The following is a 15898-nucleotide window of genomic DNA, read 5'->3' as shown; positions in this document are numbered from 1 at the left end:
TTCTTAAACAGAGTGAACACTTTATTAAAATCTGTGAAAAAAAGAAAAAACTACAAAAGGGTGTTTTTTTCCTTCCCAGGTGCCAGCCAGTCAAAGAACTGGTGGTGTGATCAATCAAATGCCACTTAATCGGTCCGTGATCCCTGTGGAGAGCTGTTTGTAAAGCCCAATTATACAATAACTAATTACACTACAGAGCTACCTTAAAAGTTGATGGACAGTAGGTGGTTTTCTTGTGTGTGATCAAAATGGTTACAGGTTAGCAAAACTAATCAATAAAGTACATTAATAAAGCATATGTTGGCAGATTGACACAACTTTTAAAAACACCAATAAATGTTATTGAATTTTAAGTAAATGTATAAAAGATTAAGAATATAGACATGAAAAGGTGAAATAACTACCAATAACAGATCTTCAATAACCTACAGCTGCTTTTTAAGTTTGGCTTCAGATTAAAAAAAAAAAAAGTATAATGACATTAAATGCAAGCCCCGGGCACTCTGGACTGATTAAATGTAAAGCCATCCTTTTCTACAACATCACAATGTAAAGCACAGCATGTAGAACAAATATCACATATTACTGGAACTATTACAACAAGAAAACAAATCTGATGCTTATAGATGCTACTTTCTGGGAGGAGGAAGGGGTGGTGGTGAGCCAAACGGGTATGGGCCAGGACCCATAAAGCCCATCATAGGTTGCGGTGGAGGAGGGAACTGCTGGGACATAAGTGGTTGTGGACCTGGACCTGGACCTGGCCCCGGCTGAGGTGGATTTGGAGGTGGTGCTCCAAACAAACCTTGTGGAGGTCCGGGCTGATCTTGCCCTCCTGCACCCCCACCTGGATGTGAGGGTGCCCCTCTTGAGCCATACTGCTCTCCTCCTCCACCCCCACCCCCGTAGCTCTGGAATTGCTCTCCTCCTCCGTTATTATAAGAGGGACCTGAGTTGTAGTTATTTCGGCCGTCTCTGCTGCGGTCCCTGTAGGAGGAGGACATGCGCTCGTCACGATTGCTCCCACCTGATCTTCCATCACGGCTGAAGTTGTTGTTGTTGTTGCTGCTGCGGCCGCCTTTGTTCACCCCAGTTCCGGAGCGCATGCGCCGATCACATTCATCCTGGTACATCAGGTTGGGATTATTTGAGCTTGAATTGTTGCCACGGTAACGCATCCTTCCACCTACAAAAAGAGCCAGTCACAGAGGGATTAGGCCAGTAATGATAAATTACCAATGATAAATTCCCAAAGACCACAGAAACTTGCATCCAAATGTAGCCTAAAATCTATTTTTATGTCAGTTTCTCATGAACATACAAACTGAAATTGAAATGCTTAACAGTTGCCCATCTTGAAGCTCTTACCTCCTCCTCCACGGCCCGTGTCCACAAGCTGCAGTAGTTTGGGATTGATAGCCTGTCTAGCCTCCTCAAGAACCCGAACTAGATCGCGAGCCTGGCGAAGGTTTCCAGGCGTGAAGAAGGTGTAGGCTGTGCCTTTGTTGGTGCTACGGGCTGTGCGCCCAATTCGGTGAACATAATCCTCAGAAGAGTTTGGATAGTCATAATTGATGACAAATTTGACATCCTCCACATCTTCACGGGGCCAAAGTAAAGAATTTTACAAGGAAGAAAAGAAAAACTCAATTAGAAACTGAATTAGACAGAGGCAATGGACCATTGCCTGAATCTGTGTTCCCCAACCCTGTTTCTGGAGACAAACCAACAGTGCTGATTAGAGATGTTTTGCATATCAGATCAATAGAATTCCAGATTTTGGTGTCTTTAGATCAGGTGTGTTTGATTAGAATGAATTTGAAAAAGTGTAATGCTGTTGCACCTTAAAAAGCAGGGTTGGGAAACACTGGCCTAAAAACTGCAACAAAACAACCTGCATTATTTGTTTTAGATCTTCCTCTTCACGAATAGCACAGACTTGGCTGTGGAGTAAGGGTCGGCTATCAGAAATAAAGCCTAGCCTGATATTATTTTAAGAAAGCCGATATTAAAATCCACTAAAGACGCCATCAAAAGAAAGTCATCTAATGACCACAATAAGCTTTAAAGGGGTCTGAAGAGGTTTGTGTAATAATCGGTTCAGCACCAGAGGACAAAACAAAAAAATACTGATCAGTTCACATGCATTCTACATTCACAAACTGAAGTAGCTGCCTCAGCTGACGTGACAAACAATAAAATGTCAAAACATTAGAATTTCTCCAATATTGACCATTTTAAAACTTAGACTTTGTTTCATGTTATAAATAACAAAAGGTCACTGCATTTATTAAACGGTAGTTGAGCTATGAATGTTTTATGTATAAACTCATATCGTCTAAAGATCTTGGTCGGTTCTTGTAAATATTTGTTAAATTCATGATTTAACCCAAGCAGTTGTTCTGATGTTCAATCATTTCAGACTGTTAGACCAATTTTGGCTGAATTATTTTGTTGTTTTCAGTGCATCACTATAATTGTAATCATTATGATAAAGTCAACTCAGAGGCAGGGTTCATTTTGCTTTCAATTTCCAATGGAGTATCTCGGTGATGAAGCATTAACTCTTTGCTAGGCTAAAGCTACTAGGTGATTTTGTCTTGTTTGACACGATAAGCTTTCGAACCTAAAAAGGAACGATCCTGCTTGGATGTGATCCAATTTTTCTTTGTCTGGGACTCAAATATGAGCAAAAGAAAACTAAAACGATGTTCAATCTGTCACCACTCAAATTAAACAGATCTAGATAGATTCATTCTTGGGTTGCTAGGAAATCATTGCCTGAATTTTACTGCAGAAACAAAAATAATCTATTTAGCTAATCTCTTGCAAAGGTAAAAAGTACTATAATGGAGCAAAAAAAAAAGGGCCAAAATACGTTTTCATTCAGCTAGCGAGACACTGTCCTAAGCAGACAAATAAACATGTTAGAAAGGAAAAAGCGGAGCTTCATTAGACTAAGCACTTACCTTTTTCCAATGATAGACATTACATCTAATCTTAAGTACAACATGAGCTATCAATGGAAATGAAATCTATGCTTCAGTTTATATTAAGACACTTGAGGTGGTGTTAAAGAGGAGAAATGTCAGGACAACATTAACCTTATTCCTTGACACTTCCTAAAAGTCTGTTTCTCATTACACTTAAAAAGGGGCTCTAACAACACTGCTATTGACCCTAAAGGAAAATAAACGTCTCCTTCAGGAAAATGATAATGGGAGTTTTCTAAAAAATACAAAAATGATGTGCTAAAAATAGAGTGATATACCATTATGGCCTAATATACAATGCCACTTACCACACATGCTCAAACATACTTGAAGGACATTTGCCACACTATGGAAACAGTTCTCATCAACAGGGCAGTGACTTGGGCATGATCAGGTACTTACCCTAGGTTAGGTTACTCTTGGCTGGGATCAGTCCAGGGTCCCGTGGAGCGGCCCAAGAGGAAGAGGTTAATGTGGGCTGACGCGCTGAGCTGCCCCCCCTTCACCCTCGGCCCTGCCCCAGCAACGCCAGGCGGGAGCAGAACCGGCTCTGCCCCAGTTCTCTCTCTCTCGCTGGGTTGCAGGACCTCCACAAACTGGACCGGACTGTATCCAGCACTCTTAACTGTCTCTCTCCCTCTCTCTCTATCCCTCCGTGAGCCAATCAACCCCAGATCTATCTTAAGGGCAGACCTTCCTGGAATCTAACAGAGCCCTGAGGGGCCACAGGCTTGAAATTTTTTTTTAATGGTCAATTCATTATTTGAGGTAAAAAGCCAGCTGATTCCACTGGCCCGCTTTATAGTCGAGATAAATTAGGGTGCAGCTGAAGGAGTCTATCCATATCAAGCCCTGTGCTACTGTCTGGTTACATGGTAGAGGGAGGCCGCTGTGTCAAAATGGCACAGCATGCCTGGGCAGGCACAGTTAGGAAGTCAAAAATCCTGAAGGGGAAAAAGAACAGTAATAGTGTAAGAGCCCTAGGATAACCCAAACATACCCAGAGAAAACAAAATAGCAATTCCAAGTGTCTTCGTGAGGTCTTTGATATTACAGATATGAATGATTCCAGAAAAACGTTTTGCACAATATAAAATGATTTACAAATATTGTAGTTCTGTCCAACTTCTATTCTGATCATGACTATTGATTCACTTCTTGTGAGGTTGGGACAATAGCACACAGTTTACTAGGGAAGGAGACTAGCGTTAGGACCCAGGTAATAGGAGGAAAGGATAGCAGCTCCCCTAGATCTGTGCTAGGGTCAACAGCGAGCCGGTGAGCCCCAAATGTGCGAGGATTTTTACATTAGTAACAAGAAACAGACAGCACAACTTTTACATTTTTGGAACAAACACCTTGTGGAAGTGGTAACTGACAAAGCAGCCCACCAGTAGCTCGGCATCACCCCAGAGTCCTTTTTGTAATTGTGAGCTTGACAACTCATCAATGAATGTTATATACAGTTGGGAGGAAAAACTAAGAGACAAAAGGTGATGGTGGAGAGAAGAAAGTACAGTTGCTGATGTGTAAAAACATCCAATAGACAGAAACCATTAAAATGTCAAAAAATAAAGATTAAAGATGCAAGTTTGCTGAAGTGGTTCTTCAACTGAGTGTATTCTTTCAGTTGTTTTCAATGGAAGCACCACATTTTTTTTAAACAGCAGCAGCATGGGGAGGCACTGAGCATCCATTTTACACAAAGCACTGCGTGCACGGCATATGCTCTGATAGTTGGAGAAGTGCTCTCAGCTGAGTATTTTCAGCTTTAGTGTTCACTAGACTGAAAAGGCAAGAATGTTAGCTTGGCTTTTTTCATTAAATGACCATGAATTTTTCCAAATATCTAAATATACAATTTGTTACATGAAAAGGTCATTAAACAGAATAAATGATGTATGCTTCCTCAGCACAGCCCACTAGTGTACACAAGCAGTCTGACTTGAAAACACCATGTGCAAGTGACTGACAGTAAAATTCAGCTAAATAGTAGAATATCTATTTGACTCATTATCATTTTTAGTGAAGATCACAGCTCACTTTTATGAGAAAAGCTCATGTTACTGCAAACTTAGTTGTCAGTGTAAACTAGGGATGCACCGATACCATTTTTTTGGAACCGATCCGATCCCAATACCAAAATTTGCCGTATCGACCGATACAGATCCGATCCCGATATTGTGCAGTTTTTATTTTTATTTTTATAAAAACATTTTATAAAAAGCATAATAGTTTCTATAGTTTGGCTGATAAACGTAATATATATCTTCTTTAGTAAAAATAACAGAACCATAGGCCTAATGTACATGATAGACACAAAATCTAAAAACATGATGCTAGCTGTAAACTAGGCAACATTATTTGAGCATTAGTCATGACTTTGATCGGGTATGGTCCAGCTTATGGTTCCTTTTTAAATATTAAGATTTTTCTGTAATAGGCTACGAGTATTGACCCTAATCGTTGATAAAATAACCAGCCTTTTAAGCAAAGCCTGATTTTACAGCAGGTTTGAGGCAGACTAAACTAAACAGTCTGAGGCCAGTTGTACTTAATAAACATTCCCTTTTCTGTTAATGATAATCCGTCAGTTACACTTTTATTAATTTAAATCAACTACTTTGACCACAATGAGCCAGGCTTTACAAACTATTTGCAGCACTGAAAGTATTCCCCTCGGAAGAATAAACTCAGTCAGAAGGATGAAAGAACAAAAACTTATTGTGAGAATAATTTTACAGAGCAGCGCACATCACACGAAGCGATCGATGCATCACTGAGATACAGCGTGCAGCCCTCCGGTGTCTGCGGACACTTTCAAAACTTAGAAGCACTAAGGAAAGAAATAAATGCGTTGAGGATCTGTCCAATGTATTATTGAGTCTTTTCTAATTTAAAGTTTCAGGTAGGCCTACATTGATTGTAAAGAGCACATAATAACCCTATCTTTCGAATTATATCCGCGTCTGGCTTTACAGTAATCAGCCCGAGCTCGTCTGTCCTTCGGCGCCTCTGGCTCCGACTCGGCATAGGCAAGCGGCCCACAGCTTGCTCGCGTGCATGCGTTTGTGATGCAGACAGGCATGCGCTACTGACGGATCTGCATGAACAGATGCGCAGAAGTCTGAATTTACATATGTTGACAGACAGTCTGACCTGCTTATCGGAATTGTGAGAGATGTCGGTCCGACTCTATTTAATTGGATGAATTTTTTTAATTTTATGCTTTACCCAGAATATAAAAATACATATAAACACATTTAGATCATTTACTGTAATCATTACTATTGGACTGTGAAGAGACTTTCAACCAGCACAACAACAAATGCTTCTGAAGACAATCACCTACTGCACCTTTGACCACTTGAATATTCCACTGTGCTTCACATTAAACTATAGCATGGCATCAGAAGATTTGAGATATAGTAGGCCTACATGACAACTTTCTAGTGCCATATAATATGCGACCTTCATTGCTTTTGCTGGCTTATAAAGTTTGCAGCAAAAATATGCGGTATCCAATCCAAGTATCGAGATCAGTGCATCCCTAGTGTGAACATCTCTTCACTTCTTAAGAGGCAGATTGTAAACTCCCCATGCTTCCCAAAAGCGAGGCATGATCATTTAAAGACTATTTTACAAATGATCAATTTAATCTACATGTCCTAATGAATTCATGACTGTCTGAAGTTTTGTGTATTTAGAAAGATACAAATACATTTAACTTGACACAGACCATGGCCATTTGTTAGTGATACCATGATAGGAACTTAATGTGTCTTGATCCTTTATTTGCCTGTGACAAAAATAAACATAATATTTACTTGATATTTAAAAAATGGTGTTGGATAAGTGGTTTACATGCGTAAATGCATAAGGAGTGCAAAAGTGACATTGATGTAAAAATATATTAATAAGCTTCATGCTCAAATTTGAATCAATTCTTATGATTTCATTTTAAAGCTCTAATCACCAAATAAAGGTGCTTAACTAACATTTTTGAAAAAATCATGTAAAAAAATTGCCACAAATCATGAAATCTGAAATCCGCAGTTTGCATCCCTGCAAGTCTGTGTGTATAAGAGTGCCATCCGCTTTACTAGTGCATTCTAATGAAAACATCAAACAAATATGTGACTGCATGTTGTCACTGTTGTACTCGTCTAAATATTATATCTATTATTTTGTGCCCTAGTTATGGTTATTAATAAGTATCAAAAATCAGTACATACCCAGACCCCGTGAAGCGACATCAGTGGCAATCAAAATCGGAGCTTTTCCACTGCGAAACTCTGCACACACAAAACATACCGCAATGACAGAAATCCAACATTATTACAGTCTCCTTTAATATGGAGGACATGAAGCTTAAAAAATGCTTACCTGTTAGTACCCAGTCCCTCTCTGGCTGGCTCTTGTCACCATGAATGCACATTGCAGGCCACCTGGATAAAGACACTACCCATTAAATACGCATCTTATATTGTTTTATCAATAAAATAAAAAAAGAATGATTATAAAGGTCTGTCTCACCCATCTCTCCGCATCCTGCGAGTCAGTTCATCACAACGTTTCTTTGTCTCGACAAAGATGATGGTTTTGTTCTCCTTTTCAGCCATGATTTCCTCCATCAGTTGAATCAGCCTTTCAGAGCAAAAAAGAACATTTGGTCACACTTTATTTTGATGGTTCATTTGTTGAATTTAAGTTTCACTGCATCCACATGGCAACTAATTCTTATTAGATTATCTGTAGAATGTTAGGTTGGGATTAGGGTTAGTGTAAGGTAACATGTACTTGCAAAGACTCTCATAGTCAGTTAAATGTCTGTTGAAGGAGCAAATCAATAGATATTAAGCAAACAGTCTACTAATACTCAAAGGTACCATCAAAATAAAGTGTTACTGAATATTTGAAGCCTTTTCATTTCATTTGTACAAAAAGTTAATTGATTTGTCTGAATAACCTCACTTTGTTATAGAGATAACAGGTAAAAATCAACTCACTTGTTGTCTTTTTCATTTTCCATGCAGACATCTACTATCTGCAGGATGTTGTGGTTCGCACTCAGTTCTAGAGCTCCTATATTGATTTGGACATAGTCTTGGAGGAAATCTTCAGCCAGCTGACGCACTTCTTTAGGCCAGGTAGCACTCCACATTAGAGTCTGTCGGTCAGGCTGAGGGAAACATTTTGCTTTATGAAATATATACAGTGCTCAGCATGATTGAGTACATTCTATTCTGAAAATGAAAATTAGTATTCATTTCTCAGTTAATATAGGCAATGTATTTTGGTGCATTTAAACTAAACAAATTAAACACATATTTATTAAATTAATATTTTAGTCACCAAACATATCTAGAAATTGAAACATAATACAAGTAAATTCAAGCAAAATATAGCAAAAAAATAAATAAATAAATAGACTACAAAATTACAACAAATTTTTTTCTTCTCTTGATTTTTCCTCTTTTTTTTTTAAATTTGTATTTTATATTTTTAATTTAACATATACATTTGGGTGTACTAGTTTTTGGACCGTTATTTTAAGCTATTTAGTTAGATAAGCTCCAGATTTGGTTTCAGTACTGACTGATCTAATGTATATGCACAAATACAATATTGTATAGCTTCCTATTAAAAATATGAATTTAAAAAGATAGATTTGTGAGAGGTGTACTTATATATGCTGAGCACTTATTAAATTTCCAATGTTATTTTAAAGCTGCAGTCCATAAATTTTGCCTTTTTGTTTGCACTAATTTGCATTAAGTATATTCTGTACATAGGTGGAGCATTGGAACAGATCGCTACAGACGAATCTGATGTTTTGCTCGGACAATTAGTGCAACATTGTGGAAAAAGTAATTTTGTCTGTCAGTTTGACTCAAATAACTTCAGGAGAGAATGCTATCTGAACAAGTAACATGTCGGACTCTTTGATTATACCAACTTAAAGAAAAAAAAAAGAAATGCAATAAAACCCTGCTATATACCAGTGGAGATTAGCATCGCAAGTAAGTTTTCATCACATCAAACCATGCTCATTTTTCTTTTGTCAAACTTTCGTCTGAAATTAGTGAGAAACATTGGCATTACTTTAAGATTTAAATATGCACACTAATTGTGATAACATTAACAATAAAAAATGTGATGTGTTAACTGCAAAAAAAATCTTTTATTTCATTTGTCTTGTTTCTAGTCTAAATTTCTAAAAAAAAAAAAAATCTCTAAAGAATTAAGAAATTAAAATTTCTTAAAAATCTTGAATCAAGAAGAATTTTCTAGACAAGCAAAACATAGTGTCTTGTTTTAAGAATTAATATGCCAAAATGAAGTGAGTATTTCCTTAAAACAAGCTAAATAATCTGCAAATTATAAAAGGAAAAAAGGAAAATGACTATTTTATTGTCTATTTAAGAAAAAAGATCATTTACTCACTTAATACTTACTTAATATTAGCAAATTATTTTTGAAAGCAAGGCAATATGTTTTGCTAGCCTAGAAAATGCTTCTTCGTATACAAATATTAAGATATTTGGACTAGAAACAAGACAAAAAAATCCAAGAAAGTTAAGCAGCTTTTGCAGTGTTCTTTTAAACCAAATAGCAAAAATACTTCAAATCAGCAACAAAATCTGATGTGACTAGTCCCATTACTTTTGTCGCTAAAACTCTAATTATGTTTTTAAAACATGATGTGGTAACATAAACTGGAAAAACAGAGACAAAACCGAAAGAACCGGTGGACTATAAAGCTTGATAACTGGATGTTCAAACTTCTTTTGCTGTGGCAGCCATAATGATCATCACTATGCCTAACACGCAAGGCCTATGAAACAAACAGTGGCCCACAAAATCCACCAGTACCACTCCAGTTATAAAACACGATTGTTGTTTTTGAGTAAAAAGACTGGCTAAGGACTGCAGCATCAACACCTATGAACAATCAACACTAGTGGTTTCATATAAGAAAAATACTTACTCTAATTTGGTCAACAATTTTGCGTATTTGGGGTTCAAATCCCATGTCCAACATACGATCAGCTTCATCCAGCACCAGATAGGTGCAACGACGCAGGTTGGTTTTTCCTACCTCCAGGAAGTCAATCAGACGGCCAGGCGTGGCAATGCATATCTCAACACCTTTTGATAATCAAACAATGCTTATTAAAAAAAACAAAACATGTGAAGCACTACTGCTGAATGAAATAAACAAAAAACATTCACAGCAACTATTAAAATCCCAGCAACTTATAGTATCACCATTACCAAAAATGGTTGAAGTGGTTAAAAAAATGTTTGAAATGGTTAAAACATCCCTCTACCAATGCAATAATCATTTCAAAGTGCATACCGGTGAATAAGTCATGAGACATGATTCTGTAAATTATGGGAGTAGACCAAGCATTACAAAAATGATCATGACCAAAAATGTTCAGCATAATTGATTGAATGGAACAGGACTCTACATTGCAACCATGTTTGTAACTGAAAACTACATTTATAAACATTCAAGCATATACACATCCAATCGGGCAAGTTTAAAAATAATAATTAATACCATTCTCAGAATAACTATGTATATATATTTTTTCAAAACAACATTGATATATTGTCAACTTGGAATTATAAGGTTCTATAAGCATTCTGAACGATTTTGAGCTTTAATGTTTTTGGATTTCATAGCAAACAGTATGTGTGCAACATTTGTTTTTTGTTTTTTTAATTCTTAAAATGTAAACAACTTATAAAAGAAAATGCCATAATGTAAAAAAGTTGTTATTTATTAAAAATATGTTAATAACTCAATTTTGACAAAAATGTCAGATAGAACCTTCTAATTCTAAGGTGTTGATATAGTTATAATAGTTTTCCTCTCTCCCATTATTATTACACAAGCTACAAAAAAAGGACGTAAACTTATTTTGCAGATTAGCATCCACACAATACAATTTTGCATGTGAAAGATGCTTGTAAAAGAGTTTGTTGTGTGTAGTGGTGAAACACTAGTAGTGCTTAACCAAGAATTTAGTGATTTTTGTATACATCAGTGCAACACAAGTGCTACTGTTTACACTAAAGGAGGGGTTAGAGATAGACCAATTAAAAATTATTAAGAGTGGATGAGAAAATATAATGCAGCACACTAATAATCACAACTTAAAGTATACACACACAAAATATTAAAAAAGGAACCAACATCATGCTGTCATTAATTTACTTATTTTATTTACTGTGAAGTTCACTCACTCCTCAAGCCCTCAAATAAAAGGTAGATCTCTAAAAGTTGGAATATATAGAAATTAGTTGAACAATTAGATGTTTTCTGTTCCCATACCTCTTTCTAAATCTCTGATCTGTGGCCCTTTAGGGGCTCCTCCATACACACAGGTACTCTTGATCCGGGATGATTTGCCATAGTCGAAAGCCACTTGCTGCACCTGCTGAGCTAATTCACGTGTAGGTGCCAACACAAGACACTAAACAAAAAAGACAGTGTTATTGACGAACACATTAACAAAGCACTTATGTGTGGTTCGAGAGTACAATAAATTACAACAGAATATCATTAGAATTCAAAATCAGAATCTAATTTTTATTTTTATGGTAAATGTTGAATGGCAACTTACGATGGGCCCATCCCCTCTTTCCAGATATGGCTGATGGTTAATGTGGACTATGGCAGGCAACAGATACTGTGAAGGACATTGAAATGAGCAAGCTTGAGTGTATTTAGAATGTTATTTGACACTTTTTAGCAGTCTGTTGGTTTTAGGTATGGGACTCTTACAGCCAGTGTTTTTCCAGAGCCAGTTTGAGCAATGCCCACCATGTCCCTGCCACTGAGAGCTAGAGGAAAACCTTGAGCCTGGATAGCAGTGGGCTCTTTAAAGTTCTGCTGCAGAAGCACATCCATTACATACTCTGAAAAAAAAAATACATTTGTATCACTTGTATTGTTTTGTGCTTTGACCATTAAATAAAGAAAATAAATACACTCATTGAATAGAAACGAAAATTAGGTTTGTCAGCTGACAAACATTTGTCACTTTTGTGAATAATCAAAAACATGTATTCTTATGGACCCTTTTCACAAGACTTGAAAGTTTTTAATATTTTGATTTTAAAAAGATGTATTAACATTTAAATGTATTATATCATCTTTACATCAAATTACAACAAAACAAATAACCGTTTGTAATACAGAGTGTATAGGCCGGACATTAAATTTGCTGTTGTTTTCTCTTTTGGCTGCTTTTTTCAGTTTCACTACTTTTTTTTCCGTTTTCTGAAAGTCTTGATAATACCAGTGTTTCTTTTATTATTTCAGCAAACAGGATAAAATGTGAAAACTGGTTATTTAAATCTGAATTAAACTCACGAGGAAACTGAGCTTGATGAAAACTGGTGACAGGTTTTGGACAGCCAGAGCCTCTGACGGTGATCTCTCGCTTTCTGCGATATTCCTCTACATCATACTATAAAACATACAAAGACAAATATAAATGCAAAAATAAAAGCAATAGCAGAACACAGAAGTTCCCTAAACCAATTAAAGGGCAATCATTTAACACTTTAAATGTATAATAAATAAATGCGTAAAGAAAACTTATTTCAGACTCAACCATGGTTTAATTTTTCCATTCGTTACATGATCATGACAGCTAAAATGTTTTTAAATGCTCTTTGCATGTATTTGTTTTTTTTGTTTCATTCTTAACGCCATTCCAGTTGTTAAAATAAGCCTGGGTTTAAACCATAAGGTTTCAGTAAGAAAGAGGATCTTAGCATTATTGGTCAATTGTCGTACTCTACAGCATTTATTTTCTGGTGGAAACGAGATGTTAACTAAATAAAAACAGTTCTGAGTGACAGAATCTATAATGAAAAAGTGATCTTTTTCGCTAATGGATAAAGACAAAACAAAAATGTTAGGAAGGAACTAATTGGAAAGAGACCCAGGCACAACTCTGAACAAATCTATGAACTAAAATACCTAACAGCTAAACCTGCAGCAAAATAAATGTAATATTCTAAATTTATAATCATGCCTAGGCACTGCGTGCTTACTCCAGTAGTTCTTACTCATTTAGGCCCACACGGAATCTGCGCGCACAGAATTCTGCAGATTTTTAGCCCATCATTAATTCTGTTTATTTACTTGAGTAAATGTGTGTAAATCTATATTTATTCGTTTTTTAAATTAATTGCAATAATATTATTGACTATTATGAAAATGATCATCTGATTTATGTGCAATGAAGTTTGTACAGTAAAATTTTCTGTCTTTAAGTAGAAATATTATATGATACACTTGCTTTATTTATCAAATAAAGTGAATCTAATTGGATTTGCATTGTAAACATTAAATAAAAAAAGACATAATTTTTTTATTTCATATATTAAGGTTTTAGTTATGATACGCCTAAAATAATTCCACAGAAATCCACAGATTTTTAACAAAATTCTCTACAGAAATAGCAAAAAACGTCCGCATGTTCCCTCTTGCCCTACTCATTCATGCCAAATTTATGATCATTGCATTACAGACGGGATGTGCATTAATCTAATGCATGTGCTGCAGTGGTACAGTTGACTACAGTAATTCCAGCTGTCCTTTCATGATATTCTGCAAAGAGGAATCTATACGCAATATCTAGATTAGCAATACTTAATATTATAATTATTTTACAGCAGATTTAGCTCTAAGTTTTTTTCCATGCCATGCGGTTAATAACCCCAGTTAAAATACACCTTAATGTTCATGTATTCACAGTTCATAAGAGCAAAGTCATTATTTCAAGCTTTTGATAAATCACAACTTCAACTTTTTAAGTCATCGTTTTTCTCAGAGGACAGAAATGGGAATTCCATACACGCCAGCTTCCATTAACCATATTTGATCATTTTATAATGAAGTTTAATAAAACCGATTAAAACAATTTAGGACGTTTTTCCACCAGAAATGTAACGTTAATCAAGTAAAAACAGTCCGTTTCAAAATTACAGAAATGAAACTTTAGTAAATTGATGAAACTTACCTGACTCATGTGATGTACTTCTGGGTTTTCATTGTAGAAGTTCTTCTCAAACTTAGGTAGTTGGTCCAGGTCCCATTTCTTTTTCCTCAGCCTATCTCCCGGATTCCCAAACTTCTTCGGTGGGGGTGGGACAGCACGACTAGAACCAAAGCGAGGCCTGTGGAAGATTCACGTCTTTTACCTCGAATCATTTTCCTTCCAGTTATGAGCACCGTTTCAGAATAGTGTAAAACCAGTAGCTAAATTTGTTAACTTGGACATTGTACATCACATATCCATAAAAAATGGCATTAATACATTGTAAATACACATGGACAAACAAGTTCCAATAAACAAAGGCCCACCCTCTATCCCGTCCTCGATCTCTGTCTCTGTCTCCATATGAGGAACTTCCTCTCATTTTTTTAACCTTGTCGTCAGGTAATGTTAAAGCTGAATAAAAAAAGCTTTTTTTCCGAGTAAGTTACTGCACAAAGAAAAGTAAGTTATCGTTATCTAGTTTGTAAAAAATGTTTTTTTTTTCTAATAATCGGTCGTGATATGTTTAATTACAAAAATATAGTATGCGGATTGTCCATTAAACTGTTTACGGCCGCATGAAAACTAAGCTTTTACAATCAAACGCGCAAAAATACATCAGCGTTGTGCCAAAACAACAACAACATCTCAGTGCGGCCATGTACTTAAAATGTCGTCTATCTCTAGGCAAGTATGGGTCCGCCCCGTTTAATTTCGTTACTTTTAGCACGTAAGCCTCTATCGAGAGTGCATGAATAACGCAACTAAAAAGGCGTAGTATGGTAAAGAATTCGCGTAGGGCCGTAAAACCGGAAGTCGCCTCCCTGAGTAACACAATTTACATTAAATAGTATTTTAAACGATGACCCATGCACAGATGCAGGCAAACAAACCAGCGCACTCGTGGAATTGATCAGAAATAAATAGACAGACTTTTGAAATAGAAGTTTGATAGACAGAATATAGCCAGTATGTAAAAAAACAGGATCAGTTGTCTTCAAACTCCATTACAGTAGGCGGCGATGTGGCATTTAAACTTGGTTCGCAACCCACCATTTAATGCATAGAAGAAGAGCTTATATTCGCCCAATCAACGTTACATCAAGTAACCTTTTTGATGCTATAACAAAGGCATTGTAATGTATATGAAACAGACAAATATACTGTATAAAAACCATACACATATTTTTTACAAAAGGGGAAAATACATTACATTTATTAGGACATCAAATAATTGTTTGATGATACATCTTACTCCATCCGACACATATCTTGCAAAAGACGTGTTGACAAGAGACGATCCAAAGGGTGTTTAGTGGGTGTAAAGGTACAAACTAATGTACAAGCACTGCAACGAAAGCACACCTCCGTGGTCTTGTTAAGAAGATTCAAAAGTGCATTCAAATATAAGTTTTTCGAACCCTACACCCGTCATCCCTCAAAACACTTTGAATGGATGCAGGCATGATGAGCACCACTTGCTTATGAATGAAAAGCAGCGTCGAAAACACTTTCGGAGGTTGCAGCCTTGGAAACACTATCATTGCGCTACCTGCTGGCAGATATTGAATTTTCATCGCCAAAATTTAAAGACTCAAAAGTTGTTTAGTTGTTTTTGCACAGTAGGGACGGGTACAATGAAATTCTTATTCAAACTTATACATGAACAAGGAGATGTAAAATAGTTATTTCTCTTGCAAGTTTACTTATAAAATATTGAGAAAATGTGGGTTTGCATGAAATCAATGGATACAACCAAAGAAAAGCAAAAAATTATTGTAGTTTATCATTAAAAAAAAGTTGTCACAATGCAGCAAAAATATCACTTATTTGTTT

The 15898-nt window shown here is 36.2% G+C and overlaps 1 protein-coding gene across 1 annotated transcript; it reads right to left on the bottom strand.

Moving 5' to 3' along the window:
• ddx17 (DEAD-box helicase 17) lies at positions 1–14812 on the bottom strand. Its single transcript, NM_001326391.2, is given in 13 exon segments — positions 1–1186; positions 1369–1599; positions 7229–7288; positions 7380–7441; positions 7530–7640; positions 8003–8175; positions 9985–10145; positions 11341–11482; positions 11633–11698; positions 11794–11927; positions 12385–12481; positions 14045–14201; positions 14389–14812. Coding segments are annotated over 13 exon segments (2007 nt in total). The 5' UTR covers positions 14445–14812; the 3' UTR covers positions 1–629.
• Positions 14813–15898: the final 1086 nt, after the last annotated feature.

The sequence above is a fragment of the Danio rerio genome, chromosome 6 (genome assembly GCF_052040795.2).
Source record: "Danio rerio strain M-AB ecotype USA chromosome 6, GRCz13ab, whole genome shotgun sequence".
Taxonomy (NCBI): Eukaryota; Metazoa; Chordata; class Actinopteri; order Cypriniformes; family Danionidae; genus Danio; species Danio rerio.
This window is presented reverse-complemented; position numbering and strand designations above follow the sequence as displayed.